This window comes from Monodon monoceros, unplaced genomic scaffold (genome assembly GCF_005190385.1).
Source record: "Monodon monoceros isolate NGI ecotype Baffin Bay Population unplaced genomic scaffold, NGI_Narwhal_1 Super_Scaffold_13, whole genome shotgun sequence".
Classification (NCBI taxonomy): Eukaryota; Metazoa; Chordata; class Mammalia; order Artiodactyla; family Monodontidae; genus Monodon; species Monodon monoceros.
Window position 1 is genome coordinate 73240954 of NW_021703769.1, and position 16680 is coordinate 73257633.

The 16680-nt window shown below is 46.3% G+C and overlaps 1 protein-coding gene across 1 annotated transcript in view; it reads right to left on the reverse strand.

The window, feature by feature from the left end:
• The window catches only part of GALNT17 (polypeptide N-acetylgalactosaminyltransferase 17), a 447113-nt gene that overhangs the window by 215418 nt on the left and 215015 nt on the right, over positions 1-16680 (reverse strand). Inside the window, exon 3 of the mRNA XM_029221112.1 lies at positions 8257-8423. Within this exon, the coding sequence (XP_029076945.1) occupies positions 8257-8423 (167 nt within the window). The remainder of the gene's footprint in view (positions 1-8256; positions 8424-16680) is intronic.

A 16680-nucleotide genomic window follows, 5' to 3' on the forward strand; every position in this document is an offset into this window, starting at 1 on the left:
GTCATTTTGAACTATGGTTTTCTCTGGGTATATGCCCAGTAGTGGGATTGCTGGGTCATATGGTAATTCTATTTTTAGTTTTTTAAGGAACCTCCATACTCTTCTCCATAGTGGCTGCATCAATTTACATTCCCACCAACAGTGCTAGAAGGTTCCCTTTTCTCCACACCCTCCCCAGCATTTGTTATTTGTAGATTTTCTGACGATGCCCATTCTAATTGATGTGAGGTGATGCCTCATTGTAGTTTTGATTTGCATTTCTCTAATACTTAGTGATGTTGAGCAGCTTTTCATGTGCTTCTTGGCCATCTGTGTGTCTTCTTTGGAGAAATGACTATTTAGGTCTTCTGCCCATTTTTGGATTGGGTTGTTTGTTTTTTTAATATTAAGCTGCATGAGCTGTTTATATATTTTGGAGATTAATCCTTTGTCCGTTGATTCGTTTTCAAATATTTTCTCCCATTGTGAGGGTTGTATTTTCATCTGGTTTATAGTTTCCTTTGCTGTGCAAAAGGCTTTAAGTTTCATAAGGTCCCATTTGTTTATTTTTGTTTTTATTTCCATTACTCTAGGAGGTGGGTCAAAAAAGATCTTGCTGTCATTTATGTCAAAGAGTGTTCTTCCTATGCTTGCCGCTAACAGCTTTATAGTGTCCGGTCTTACATTTAGGTTGTTAATCCAGTTTGTGTTTATTTTTGTGTATGGTGTTAGGGAGTGTTCTAATTTTATTCTTTCACATGTACCTGTCCAGTTTTCCCAGCATCACTTACTGAAGAGACTGTCTTTTCTCCATTGTATATCCTTGCCTCCTTTGTCACAGATTAGTTGACCATAGGTGTGTGGGTTTATCTCTGGGCTTTCTATCCTGTTCAATTGATATATATTTCTGTTTTTGTGCCAGTACCATATTGTCTTGATTACTGTAGCTTTGTAGTATAGTCTGAAATCAGGGAGTCTGATTTCTCCAGCTTCGTTTTTTTCCCTCAAAACTGCTTTGGCTATTTGGGGTCTTTTGTGTCTTGATACAAATTTTAAGATTTTTTTTGTCCAGTTCTGTAAAAAATGCCATTGGTAATTTGATAGGGATTGCACTGAATCTGTAGATTGCTTTGGGTAGTACAGTCATTTCACAATACTGATTCTTCCAATGCAAGAACATAGTATATCTCTCCATCTGTTTGTGTCTTCTTTGACTTCTTTCATCAGTGTCTTATAGCTTTCTGCATACAGGTCTTTTACCTCCTTATGTAGGTTTATTCCTAGGTATTTTATTCTTATTGTTGCAATGGTGAATGGGACTGTTTCCTTAATTTCTCTTTCTGATCTTTTGTTGTTAGTGTATAGGAATGCAAGAGATTTCTGTGCATTAATTTTGTACCCTGCAACTCTATTGATTAGCTCTAGTAGATTTCTGATGGCATCTTTAGGATTTTCTATGTATAGCATCATGTCATACAAACAGTTACAGTTTTATTTCTTCTTTTCCAATTTGGATTCTTTTTATTTCTTTTTCTTCTCTGATTGCCATGGCTAAAACTTCCAAAACTATGTTGAATAATAGTGGCGAGAGTGTACATTCTTGTCTTGTTCCTGATCTTAGAGGAAATGCTTTCAGTTTTTCACCATTGACTATGATGTTTCCTGTGGGTCTGTTGTATATGGCCTTTATTATGTTGAGGTAGGTTCCGTCTGTGCCCCCTTTCTAGAGAGTTTTTATTATAAATGGACGTTGAGTTTCATCAAAAGTTTTTTCTGCATCTATTGAGATGATCATATGTTTTTTCTCCTTCAATTTGTTAATATGGTGTATCACATTGATTGATTTGCATACATTGAAGAATCCTTGCATCCCTGGGATAAATCCCACTTGAGCATGGTGTATGATCCTTTTAATGTATCCTTGGATTCTGTTTGCTAGTAGTTTGTTGAGGATTTCTGCATCTACATTCATCAGTGATATTGGTCTGTAATTTTCTCTCCTTGTAGTATCTTTGTCTGGTTTTGGTATCAGGGTGATGGTGGCCTCGTAGAATGAGTTTGGGAGTGTTCCTTCCTCTGCAGTTTTTTGGAAGAGTTTGAGAAGAATGGGTGTTAGCTCTTCTCTAAATGTTTGATAGAATTCACCTGTGAAGCCATCTGGTCCTGGACTTTCGTTTGTTGGAAGATTTTTAATCAGTTTCTATTTCATTACTTGTGATTGGTCAGTTCATATTTTCTATTTCTTCCTGGTTCAGTCTTGGAAGGTTCTACCTTTCTAAGAATTTGTGCATTTCTTCCAGGTTGTCCATTTTTTGGGATACAGTTGCTTGTAGTAGTCTCTTATGATGCTTTGTATTTCTGTGGTGTCCATTGTAACTTCTCCTTTTTCCTTTCTAATTTTAGTAATTTGTGTCCTCTCCCTCTTTTTGATGAGTCTGGCTAATGGTTTAGCAATTTTGTTTATCTTCTCAAAGAACCAGCTTTTAGTTTTATTGATCTTTGCTATTGTTTTCTTTGTTTCTATTTCATTTATTTCTGCTCTGATCTTTATGATTTCTTTCCTTCTACTAACTTTGGGTTTTGTTTGTTCTTCTTTCTCTAGTTCCTTTAGGTGTAAGGTTAGATTGTTTATTTGAGATTTTTCTTGTTTCTTGAGGTAGGCTTGTATTGCTATAAACTTCCCTATTAGAACTGCTTTTGCTGCATCCCATAGGGTTTGGATCATCGTGTTTTCATTTTCATTTGTCTCCAGGTATTTTTTGATTTCCTCAGTTATCTCTTGGTTATTTAGGAATGTATTGTTTAGCCTCCACATGTTTTTGTTTTTTATGGTTTTCTTTCCTGTAATTGATTTCTAATCTCACAGTGTTGTGGTCGGAAAAGATGCTTGATATGATTTCTATTTTCTTAAATTTACCGAGGCTTGATTTGTGACCCAAGATGTGATCTATCCTGGAGCATGTTCCATGTGCACTTGAGAAGAAAGTGTAATCTGCTGTTTTTGGATGGAATGTCCTATAAATATCAATTAAATCTATCTGGTCTATTGTGTCATTTAAAGCTTGTGTTTCCTTATTAATTTTCTGTCTGGATGATCTGTCCATTGGTGTAAGTGAGGTGTTAAAAGTCCCCCACTATTATTGTGTTACTTTCAATTTCCTCTTTTATAACTGTTAGCATTTGCCTTATGTATTTAGGTGCCCCTATGTTGGGTGCATATATATTTATAATTGTTATATCTTCCTGGATTGATCCCTTGATCATTATGTAGTGTCCTTCCTTGTCTCTTGTAAATTCTTTATTTTAAAGTCAATTTTATCTGACATGAGTATCGTTACTCCAGATTTCTTTTGATTTCCACTCACATGGAATACCTTTTTCCATCCCCTCACTTTCAGTCTGTATGTGTCCCTAGGTCTGACGTGCGTCTCTTGTAGACAGCATATATATGGGTCTTGTTCTTGTCTCCATTCAGCAAGCCTGTGTCTTTTGGTTGGAGCATTTAATCCATTCACATTTAAGGTAGTTATCAATATGTATGTTCCTATTACCACTTTCTTAATTGTTTTGGGTGTTTTTGTAGGTGCTTTTCTTCTCTTGTGTTTCCATTAGAGAAGTTCCTTTAGCATTTGTTGTAGAGCTGGTTTGGTGGTGCTGAATTCTCTTAGCTTTTGCTTGTCTTTAAAGCTTTTGATTTCTCTGTTTAATCTGAATAAGATCCTTACCAGGTAGAGTAATCTTGGTTGTAGTTTCTTCCCTTTCATCACTTTAAATATATCGTGCCACTCCCTTATGGCCTGTAGAGTTTCTGCTGAGAAATCAGTGGTTAACCTTATGGGAGTTCCCTTGCATGTTATTTGTCATTTTTCGCTTGTTGCTTTTAATAATTTTTCTTTGTCTTTAATTGTTGTCAATTTGCTTACTGTGTGTCTCGGCGTGTTTCTCCTTGGGTTTATCCTGCCTGGGACTCTCTGCGCTTCCTGGACTTGGATGGCTATTTCCTCTCCCATGTTAGGGAAGTTTTCGACTATAATCTCTTCAAATATTTTCTCGGGTCCTTTCCCTCTCTCTTCTTCTGGGACCCCTATAATGCAAACGTTGGTGCGCTTAGTGTTGTCCCAGAGGTTTCTTAGGCTGCCTGCATTTCTTTTCATTCTTTTTTCTTTATTCTGTTCTGTGGCAGTGATTTCCACCATTCTGTCTTCCAGGTCACTTATCCATTCATCTGCCTCAGTTATTCTCCTAACTGATTCCTTCTAGTGTATTTTTCATTTAAGTTATTGTATTGTTCATCTCTGTTTGTTTGTTCTTTAATTCTTCTAGGTCTTTGTTAAACATTTCTTGCATCTTCTTGATCTTTGCCTCCAATCATTTCCCAAGGTCCTGGATCATCTTCACTATTATTATTTTGAATTCTTTTTCTGGAAGGTTGCCTATCTCCACCTCATTTAGTTGTTTTTCTGGGGTTTTATCTTGTTCCTTCATCTGGGTACATAGTCTTCTGCCTTTTCATTTTGTCTATCTTTCTGTGAATGTGGTTTTCGTTCCACAGGCTGCAGGATTGTAGTTCTTCTTGCTTCTGCTGTCTGCCCTCTGAAAAGCCTCTTTTTCCTTGAATGTATGTGATAACATGGAAGTGGAGGGCTGCAGTTTCCACCTGAGCCATTCTTGACTAGCCTGAGAATGGACCATTCTACCCTCATTAAAATGATGGTTGCAGAACTTTTTCTTAATAAAAAGGGAGATATTATGCTTCACAGTTCAGAGGAGAAAAAACAATAACATTAACTTGTTTTTACTATAGGATCTTAATGTAAAACACGCATTGAAAAAAAGAGGGTGAGAACACAGGCAAATGAGCAGTTGCTTCTGGTTAGTCTCTTCAGTATTTGTTTTTGTCCAATTATATGTGCTTTTTGATAAATTCAAATGTCCCTACAAAGAGCGTGCATTACTTTTAAGATCAGAAAAAAAAATTGGTAAGGCTGGAAAAAATTGTTTTAATCAAATTCAACCAGAAGGTAAGCAGGGATAACAATATTAATCTTAGACAAACTAAATTCAAGGCAGGGGGGAAAAAGTATGCTTTTAAGATAAAGGGAGCATTACATAATGGTAACAACCACTGCTAATAGTGAAGCCATTTAGATACAAATCTACAGTTGCCAAAGAAACTGACAACAAGATACAGAAATCAAACATTATTAGGAACACAGGAAGGAGTAGTCATTGTAGGAGGAGATGTTAAAACACCATTATCAAAAAGACTTAAAAAAATAAACTCATAGTCTAGCTAAACACACAAAGTTGATGTCTGGCAGGAATTCAATTTCATGATTATAGAGTAGGGGTATCTTTTCAAATGTGTATAGAACATATACAAAATTTGTTAATACTAGTCACAAAGAAAAAAAATGTTAACTTCCTCTTCCAGTTAAAGAGAAGGCACTTCTAGCCTGGAGAAAATATAGAGGCTAGAGCTGGGGAAAGAAAACAGGGAAACAATATTAATGTAGACCACTCTGGGTTCCCCAGGTATCTCGGGGGACAGGGGAGGATGAATGGGAATTAACTTTATGATCAGACCGAAACAAATACCTCTTCCCTACTTTTTATCACCCATTAAACATCTTCATTTAGACCTGAAGTGTGAACCACTGAAATGGTACTTAACCCAGTGGGTCTCAAAGTGTGGTCCCTACACCAGCAGCATCACTGGAGAACTTGTGAGAAATGCACATTCTCAGACCCACCCCAGACCTCTTGATGCAGAACTTCCTCCAGGTCAGGGTTCCAGGAGGTTCTGATGTGAAAGCATCTGATGCTAAAGGTGTATATAAATACTCCAGCTCCCTCACCCTTGAGCAGGTCAACTCTTGAGGGGTGGGTTTTACGCTGGCTTTGCCTTCCCTTCCTTATCCTACTTCCCCACTCCTCTAATGATGCACTTTACCTCCCAAATAAACTAATACACTCAAATCTCAGTTTCAGGGGCTGTTCTGGGGGAACCCACACTAAGACATCTACTGGAGACCCCCATTCTCACAGAGCTTGTGTTCTGGTTGAGACTGACCTATTCTTCCATTTCTTTCTCTTGGGCCGGGTCTGCTGAGATTTCCTCGGGGAAAGGAGCCCCACTGGTAGTGAGTCCTTACCCCAATTCAGTCCAGCACCTACTGTTTGCTTTCTTCTCTGGGTCTGCTAGCTCTTCTCTGCACCACCTCTGGTCACTTCGTTGCTTGCCCCCTGCTAGCCCTTTCCCAGCCCTATTCAGCTTCATCATTTACTCCCTGGCTAGGCTGTAACAGGGAAGAACAAATCTGACTCCATATTAGATCTGTTCCTTTTACTTTAACCTTTGTGCTCTGTTGCCTGTGTTTAGTCATGCTGGCTCTTCACCTTTTGTAAAAGAATGTTGTCTTTAGCCTGATATACAGGATAGCCTATTTTCAAGGCTCTGACCTTTAAGGGTATAACACTTTTCCACTCATGTAGTGATAAAGAGTTGCAGAACAGAATAACATTTGTCTTGCAGGTTTAGAGGAACATCCTGACCTGGCCTACGTGGACAACTACAAGAACAAAGGATTCTGACACCGAGAAGTTTGCAACAAGTAATCATGGCCTTTTAAAGTGCTTTGCTGAAATCCTTCAAGGAGTTTGGGGTTTTTTTTGGCATGAGCCACCTGTCTCCTTGAATGGCCCTGCAATAAGCCTTTCCCTGCTCCAAACCCTGACATTTTGGGTTGTTTGGCCTCACTGTGTGTCGGGCACACGAACTTGTGTTCGGTAATAGGGTGAGACTCACAGAGGGCTGGCTACCAGCCAGGCCCTGTGAAACCAAGTCCTGCCCGGTACTGGGAGTCCAGCTATGAAAGGCACAGCGATCTCATGTGCTATGTGCTACAGGAGGACACAGGGAGCTGAGGTAGCACAGAGCAAGGGTCTTAGGATGTCAGCAAAGGAATCTCCCAGGAAGTGACACACAGGGGACACCCGGGGGACGAGAGGGATTTAGCCAGCACCTGGAGGGGGGAAGTAGGAGTCAGGATTCCCTGCAGAGGGTTTGGAAGTACTTCTGAAGCCAGAGGTCTGCAGGGGCACACAGAGAGGCTGCAGAGAAGGCCACTGTGAGCCATGACTTTGCCGGCTGACTTAGAGGCTTCAGGGAACTGAAAGAACCTCCTTCTCCCAAGAAGACTCTCCATGTAAGTTTTAAAATAAGGATGTGAAAAATCCAGCAAATGACCCATTAGTCCTCAGAATCTGGAGGCCCGGGAGATGGTGGTGCCCTGATGGGTGTAATGCTGGGTCCAGACCCACTCACACACTTCACTGCTAACCATCAGCTGGTCCAGAAGGGTCCGGGGGCTTCAACTCCTGGGCCGATGAAACGTGAGCTCATCGGAGCTGCTAAAGATACTCAGGTTTCCAACAGGACCCATGACGCCGTCCTGCCTCTTCCTCACCCTCTCCTGACCGGGGAGCACGGGGTAATCTTCTACTGTTCACACCGAGAGCAAGGGGTTCAGCTTGCTCCTAATCTTTCAGTTGCTCAGAAGATAAGCCTCCTTGGCCTTAAGCATGCACACTGCCTGCCCTTCTTTGATGTCATCGGCTTGTGTGGGTTTCTCCCTGCAGTGAATTTTTTAGGCTGGGATCCAACACAAAGGTACAATTGGCCAAAGCAAGCCCCCTACCACCACTTTCACACTAGGCCTCCGTCTCCAAGGACTTCAAAGGAGTTCTGATATTGTCATATAACAAATACAAAAAGTATTTGTTATATTTTTTAATTGAGCCATCATTCCTAGTAGAACTGAACTCCTAAAGACCTGCAAACCCTGTGCATTTCTACCGACAGTCACTTTGGGCACAGTGGCCCAGAGGGGAATTCTGATGTATGATCAACAGTTCCCATCACAAGATAGAATTTCCCTTTTTCTTCTGCCTCTGGCGAAAGGACCAAGGAGATGCGATGGGGGGTGGGGATAGCGGAGGAATTCAGCTCTTCAGTAACAGGAAGAGGGGAAATGAGTCCAGACACATAACCAGTAGTTTATTCTTCAGAGCCCTAGAGGACTCAAGGACTAATTAACTAGTGTTTACCTGGATTTCTTCCCCCCAAACAGCCCCCCATTCTCCAGCTATGCCCCAGGGACAGGAGACAAAGTCACTTGGGCTCAGGATGGAATGAAAGTGACCCTTCCCCCCGCTCACATCGTGTGCTTGCACTGTCTTCTCCAACAATTGCATGCAGGTTGGCGGCCCCCATACCTTCATCACTGTTGTCATCCACCAGGATGATTTCCTTCAGCAGGTGGGTCGGTGTGTGGTTGACCGCGCTGTGAACTGACCGCAGGATCACCGACAGGGCCTCGTTCACGAAGATAAATATGATGGATATCTGGGGCAGCTCCTCGGAGAACTTCAGCTCCTTACACCTGGGGGAAGACAGCAGGGGACAGCAGAGTCAGAGGAAGGAGCAAAGCACAGGCATTGCGGCTGTACACGGTAAGGCCGTCAGCCCAATCCTGGTACACGTCCTCCCAAGGTGAGAATCGTTGGTTCCCTCTTGGCCTCTCTGGGCTAATATCTGAGAATAAAACCTAAGGAGGAGACAGTTAAGAAATCCAGCTCCACTTCTCCCAAATGTACCACCCCACAGGAAGGAGGATCATTAGTCTTGGGCACACATCGCCAGTCTCCCAGGCTGCCACGTCCACACGCACCCCCGGTCTCACTTCAGAGCACACCTGCCCGACTTCCCACTCCAGGCTCCCGCATTTCCTTCCTCGGAGCCCACTTTGCTGCCTTCTGGGCAACTGCCTCACCCCCATCACTTCTCATCCAGAGGCAGCTGGGAGATGATGTATAAATACCCCAGCTCCCTCAGCCCTTGAGGTGGTTGACTCTGAGGGGTGGGTTTTACACTGGCTCCCAGAGTTTCCGCCAGCAGGATTAAGCTCCATCACCCACGGTAGCAAGCTGCATAACACCCTCTTTGGGGGACACCTTCCCTTCTCAGTCCTACTTCCCCTTAGTGGTGCCCTTTTCACTGCCCATATAAACGAATGCACTCAAATCTTTGTTTCAGGGTCTGCTTCCGGGAGAACCCAAACTAAGACATCTATCGGACCTACCCAGTACCCAGCACTGTACAGGAGACCTTTGCTCTCATGGAGCTTACACTCTGGGAAAAGACATGAAACACACATGAAATGTATCATCATCAAGGAAGAGGGGCCTCTACCTGCTAGGACCGTGCTGCCTGACACACCCTGAGTCTTCTTGCAAGCGTTCCTAGAATCTCCCTGGGGACTAGAAATGTGACCACCTGCCTAAGAGGTCCTCCCTTCTAATATCCAGCAACTCCCCCATACCTGAAGACAGGGTGAAAGAGAAGAATGCTTTTCATCCAGGCTGGACTCAGGGGCATAGGGCATGGGCCTCCCTGGGGGCGCCCAGTGATGTAAGAGGTGACTGGTACCCAGGGAACTGGCTCTGCATGACTCAGTGATGGAAGCACCAGCACTCTGGCCTGGGGAATGTGGTTTTATGCATAGTCTGAGCCGCATCAGAAATACCAAGTGCCAGCAGAGCAGAATGGAATACAGAGCTAGCGCATTTCAATGCATCCCCCGCCTCTCTGTGTGAGACTGTACGGTATACGGCACAATGCGTTCCAGAGCAAAACAGAGGGAATGGAGTGAAAGGGAAGCAGCACTGAAGAGACAGCAAGAAATACAGCTGTTTTTTTATGCTGAACAGCTTGGGCTGTGTTGGGCCATATTAATCATGTAGGCAATTTTCAAAAGAAAATAAAGTTTTGTTACAATATACATTTGTGTCTCCTAGAGGAGACCATCCAGGGATCCATTGATCATGCAGCCTCATTTTTACCTCGATGTTGTAAATTCACTTCTGGGGGCTGCCGAGGAGATTAGAATGGTTATTGATGGGCTCACAGGCAGTTGGCGGGGATCATCTCATTTACTGCGTGGTGAGCCGGGGGAGGAGGGTGCATCCCGGAAGGTCCCTCGGAGCCTCCCTTACAGGGCCGGCAGCCATCCTGAACCTGGCAGGCTAGCAGCTGCTCCTCAACATACACGCGAGCACCCCGCCCGTACACACGTACCTACTCTGACATGCACTCCTGGGCCTGGCTTCCTTCTTTCTTTCTTTCTTTTCTGGCTGCACCACTCGGCATTTGGGATCTTAGTTCCCTGACCAGGGATCGAACCCGTGCCCCCTGTATTGGAAGCGGGGAGTCTTAACCACTGGACCACCAAGGAAGTCTCAGGGCCTTTTGTTTTTAAACAGATTCTGGCCCTTGAAATTAAGAAGACAAAAAGGCCAAACTGCATCGTACCAGCACCGTCTTCTCCAGCTACAGGCAATGGGGTCAGGCTGCCATTAACGCTGAGTGCTGGGTTAAGCCTCTTGGCCGGAGAAGGCAATTCCCTCTGCTGAGATGGGAATCATGGGCCCCCGGTCCTGCCCCTTCACGGTCGAGGTGGCCATTCAGTAAATCATGGGGGAATCTCAAAAGCAAGAAGCTCTCTGCCACACATTGAACCTGTCACCCTGGGCACAGTGCTCATGTTTTTTTCATCTCTAAAACTGTCAAAATACTCCTCACTGTATTTAGTTCTAGGTGCCTGGCTAAGGTCCTCATAAGGATCAGGTGAGACCAGCCTTTGAGAGCCCTGGGAAAATGCAATGTACCAACCGATAGAAAGACCAGCCTGCCTGCCCGGCCCCTCCATCCTCCCTCCTGCCTCCTCTGATCCCTTTTGTAGATTTCCCATTACCATGGGCCAGGCTTCCAGAGTTTTCACTCAACCCAGACCCTGCAGGACCCACCCAGGACTCTGCTCCCTCAAAGGGCTTGGGCTCCAACCTCGCCCAGCTCACAGCGATTCACCTTTCCTGTGCCCAACGTCTCAGGGGTTCCCAATAGGCAGACAACAGGAATACGGTCATTATGAAAATCAACATGGTTTTGTTGCTCTTGAGAGGCAGACTCTATCTTAAAAAAATCTCTAAGCCTGGCTTATGGCCTGATATGCAGGAGCGGCCACGGTATGCTGGACAGATAGAAAACTGAGGCCGTAAACACCTGCTGTAAAGAGGAGACATAGACTGAAACATACATTACTTCCGATCAGACACCCAATGCCCAAGGCAGCAGGTGAGTGCGGGAAGGGAGATTAAGGATGGATGATGAAAAGGAAACAGGGAGGCCACACAGGCCTTAGAAATACTAGAGACTGCACAGAGGAAGAGAACAGGTACGGCTCCTGCCCCTGGAGTTGATGCTGGACCAATCCTCCCTGTGGCCTGATGATGCTCAGATGGTGCTTCCAAACCACACAGATCTGGGTATCCCACACCCTGCAGACTAGGGCTGACGTGAAAGAAGCATCCCCCCCACCATTTCCGAGTTCCTGCAGAGCTGACCAGGTGGACGGTGCTCAGTGCCAAGGTGCTGTGCAATGGCCCACAGGCAGGCAGATTTTGGGAAGGGAGCCGTCAGCTCAGCTCAGCATCCAGCCTTGTCTTTATATCATGGAACATACAGAATCAGATATGTTTCCTGCCTCCCCGACTGCAAAATCCAGGTGAATGAGAGAAACCCGGAAGGTCGTGTGGATAAAAGAACAGGTTCCAGATTTGAAAGATACCTGGGGAGAGGCCGGCAGGCCACAGAAAATGCAAAATAACTAAAAATCCACAGGGCTTTGTGTGCGTTCTCTAGAAACAGACTCAGAGATGGGTCCCAGAAATCACACATTTGCTTTCAATAACTAGTCAGTAAGAAATAAACAATCTTGGGACTTCCCCGGTGGCGCAGTGGTTAATAATCCACCCGCCAATGCAGGCGACACGGATTCGAGCCCTGGTCCGGGAAGATCCCACATGCCACAGAGCAACTAAGCCCATGCGCCACAACTACTGAGACCGCGTGCCACAACTACTGAAGCCCGTGCACCTAGAGTCCGTGCTCCACAATAAAAGAAGCCACCACAGTGGGAAGCCCGCGCACCACAATTAGAGAAAGCCCACGCGCAGCAATGAAGACCCAACACGGTCATAAATAAATACATTTATAAAAGAAAGGAAAGAAACAATCTTTTGTCTGAAAGGTAATGGTTGGCGGGAAAGCTATCTCAAGGTCTGGGTCAATTCCAATCAAAGCTCCAGGCCAGGAGGGGAGCTGCAAAGAAATTCAAGACCAGGTTCCTCTCCTCAAAGGGCTAACAAGGGACCAGATTCTGTGAAGCTGTCCTCACAGAGAAAAGACGGCAGAGACCAATAACCAACCACGTGACGTCTCTTAGACACCTTACCACTGTCCATCTGTCTATCTGTCCGGGAGGCCTTCTTTCTTGAACTCCGGAACTGCCTAAGAGTAACCACTGTCCCCCCTCCCTCATCCTGATCACCCCGGAGTCACTGGCATTGACTTCACTTAGCACCAAAAGTGCCCATGCTCTTCCTTCACTGATGCTGAGTAAGAAGAGTTTGGGAGACTGGGCCGCCTCTGGGAACGCACTAGAGTCAAGTGCCACGATCGAGGGTCAAGGTCTCCAGCAGGGAAGAAATCAAAGCCCTAAGAGACGCCCACGTCCTCTTAGAAGCAGAGCCCTGCCCACGAACACCTCTGAGGGAAACAAGTTCTATGACCCCAATGTGATACAGGTAAGAGGTATCAAAACACACTTGTGACCCAGTCTGCCAACCTGGAAACAGAAAGAGGACCCCAGGGCTTCCCAGGTGGCTCAGTGGTTGCGAGTTCACCTGCCGATGCAGGGGACACGGGTTTGTGCCCCGGTCCGGGAAGATCCCACATGCCGCAGAGCGGCTGGGCCCGTGAGCCATGGCCGCTGAGCCTGCGCGTCCGGAGCCTGTGCACCGCAACGGGAGAGGCCACGGCAGTGAGAGGCCCGCGTAACACAAAAAACAAAAACAAAAAAAAAGAGGACCCCATAAGATCCCCATCATTGTAAAAATATTTAGATGCAACCTCTAGGAGACTCAGAAGATCACAGATAATAATGTTGATAATAATAACCAACACTTCATAGTACAGGTGCCAAAAACTGCTGGAAGCTTCCCTGTGCTGTACTATCTCATTTAGCATGAACAACAATCCTATAAGGTAGGCAGTATTTTCATCCTCGTTTCACAGCTGAGGAAACTGGGGCACAGAGAGGTGAAGTCACTTGCCCTAAGTCACACAGCAAGTCTGAAATGCTGCAGGGGTGCCTGGACGTGAACATCACCATCTGACTTTTAGACTCTTGCAAACGCCCCTGCGTGCCCAAGGCAGGGTGTGGTAGCTACAAGAGACAAGTCTGTACACAATTTCCAGCCCAGCCCCTTCCTAGCTGGGGGGCCTTGGCTAACTTGTTTGGTCTCTCTGAGCCTCAGCTTCCTTTTCTCTGCCCTAAAAGCCCCAACGAGGTGGCGGTCCTCCGTGGCCAGCTGCACCATACCCAAGGGCTGCTGGGGACACAGTGCAGACCAGGAGAGGTCCCTTCAAGTGGGACAGGTGAGCAGAAGCCAGCTTCATCATCCCCGGGGGCTGATAAGGCTGGTGGGAATGTGGGCAAATCTCCTAGTGTTCTGGCTACGAATCTGGGCAAGGGGCCAATTGAGTGCTGGTCTCCGAGGAGTTATCAAAGTCTTTTAACTGAAGACCCCAAGCAAAGGGAGGCCACGTCTGCTCTCAGCCACGCCAGGACATTGCCAAGGTTCCGCTGCTTATGAACGACTTCTGTCCTCATGCACTCAGGCCCATCTCTGTGGGTCCCCACCAGCCCTCAGGGCAGAGGCAGGGAACCCCAGGACCTACAAGGCTGGGTGTGCAGGGTGCACATGTGTGTGCTCAGGACAGCAGGTGGGGCTGTCCCGAGGGCCTGAGCCCAGGCTCCAGTCCTTGCCCCTGGTCCCCCTCCTGGTCATCAGCTCCTGGGGTCCCACCTAAGGTGAGGGCTCCCCTTCACTGAGCCTACCTGGTTTCTCTGTCACTCGGCTCACGTGGCCCATCACTGTGCAGCCAACCTGCAGGGCCTTCCTAGCTGCTCGCCTCAGCTCTGGCTCCCCAGTGCAACAATGCCCTTCAGTCTCTGCCCCACTGTCTTCCTGACCCTAGTGAAGGGACCAACTCCAAGCACTGTCCGAGCACTAATCCCGCTGTCAGTAACGAGAGTCTTGGGTTTGATGGCTAAAACGCACTCAACACGCTGACAAGGCAGTGCAACGCAAGGCGGCAAACGCTATACAGTCATCCGTCGGGATCCACGGGGGATCGGTCCCAGGACCCCTGCAGAAAGCAAACCCCGCAGATGCTCGAGTCCCTTATGTAAAATGCGCAGTACAGCTGGCCCTCCGTATCCGCGGATTCAGCCAACTGCGGATCCAAATCTACCGCTGGTTGACTCTGCAGATGTGGGACCCGTGGACACGGAGGGGCAACTAGACCTACACCAGATGTGACAGATAAGTTGAGATGGGTCAGGAGGGCAGAGAAGATGAGCTATGCGCTGGGTTTGAAAGATGGATCGACGGATGACACTTGCTTGGTCAAGAACAGAGGGAGAGGCAGGCGATCAGCACTTCTGAGCACACAGAGGCACTAGGGCTCCCTTCCTCTCTTCCAACGCCTTCCAGAAGAGAACTGTCCAAGCTTGCTTAGAGCTGGGGCGCCAAAGTGCCAAGTTGTGCAACCAGAGACTCATACGGGGCTCTGCAAATTCCTACCAGGCTGATTCCTTTTTCATTTTCAAGGTGCTCCAAAAACATGTGTAAGGTCATCAAAAAACATTAATAAAGGTTCTACAGAGTCCGTGCTGCCTCAGTGGCAGGCCTCTCCACCAACCTTTCTGAGTTCGGGAAGGCAATGTGGAGGAAAATGAGAGGGAGGGAAGTGTGGGGCGTCAAACAGAATAGGCACTTTGAGTCATCAAACCCCACCTTGCCATCCCAAGAGCAGCTGTGCTCCAATGAGAAAACCCTTGAGAATTGTGACAGGCACGCAACAGACACATCTTCACCTCTACTCCTCCCACTGCTGAGGGCAGATGTGGGAGCAAGGATTCCCAGCATCACATCCACACGACATCCAATCCACCTCTAAATGGACGGTCCAGGTCCTTGGGTACCTACCCTTTAAATACTGATCGTGCTCTACATATGCGAGCAAACCTGGAAAGTACCCCCGTTCCCCCCTGCACTTCCAAACCTGCCAGCTCCCCCCGCTGTGCCGGCACATGCTTCCTTGGCTTGGCCAGACCCTCACTGGTCAGCATCTGTCACACTCCACATATAGCCCAAAGCCCACACTCTCAAACTGAGAGCCAAAAGGGCTCTGTTCCCAAGAAAGCGTTAGTGTGGCCCAGCCACTTAGGAAGGGGATTCATTTTTCAAATAGTGGTATCCAGTTGCCAGGTAGAAGGAACCAGAAAGGAAAGGCGAGTGCGTGGAAGAGTCGCCTCTTGGCTGCTGCCTGAATTCCACGTGGCCACAGACACTGAGAGCACACGCTGAATCACAGGCGTGGCTACGGTGCACGTCAATCCAAGGTATCCCAAGCCATGGGTCAGGCCCTACCAAGAACAGAAATGAGCTCCTCCTTGGAAGCCCTATGCAGATAGGCCACCATTCTTTTTTTTTAATACATTTATTTATTTTATTTATTTATTTTTGGCTGCATTGGGTCTTCACTGCTGTGCGCATGGGCTTTCTCTAGTTGCAGCGAGCGGGGGCTACTCTTCATTGCAGTGCACTGCGGTGGCTTCTCTTGTAGCGGAGCACGGGCTCTAGGCGCACGGGCTCCAGTAGTTGTGGCTCGCGGGCTCAGTAGTTGTGGCTCACGGGCTCTAGAGCGCAGAAGGCCACCACTCTTGAGCTCGGACATGGTCATGACCATTAACCCCATGCGTGCTGACTGACATAAAACAGCAGGATACACCACACGTTTTCTAGGGCGCACCACGTCCAACAACCTCACCTTTTCTTCAACCAAGAAATAAACTCCTCCCTCCTCTCTCTGTCTCCCTGTGGACACAGGGCCAGATTATGAAATCAGATCACCAAGCAAGTCTAACTGCCCATGATGGTTAATTTTATGTGACAACTGGCTAAGCCACGGTACCCAGATATTTGGTCAAACGTTATTCTAGGTGTTTCTGTGAAGGTATTTTTAGATGTGATTAACATTCAGATCAGTAGGCTTGGAGTAAAGTAGATTACCCTTCAACCTGTGGGGGAGCCTCATCCAATCAGTTGAAAGCTTTAAGAGAAAAAAGACAGAGAGCCCCTGAAGAAGAGGGAATTCTGCCAGCAGACTGCCTTTGGACCCAAGCTGCAGCATTAACTCCTCCCTGGGTCTCATGGCTGCTGGTGAGCCTTGCAGATTTTGGACATGTCAGCCTCCACAATTACGTAAGCCAAAGTCCTTAAAATAAATCTCTCTTGCTTTCCATCTATGTACCTATCTATGTCTCTATCTATCATCTATCTATATCTTATGTACAGATATCTTTATCACCCATCTGTATGTTATCTATATCCCATTTATGTCTTAGATACCCTATCTTATCTCTATAGATAGAGATAGATAGCTAGATGGATGGATAGATGGATGGATAGATAGATAGATAGATAGATAGATAGATAGATAGATAGATAGAT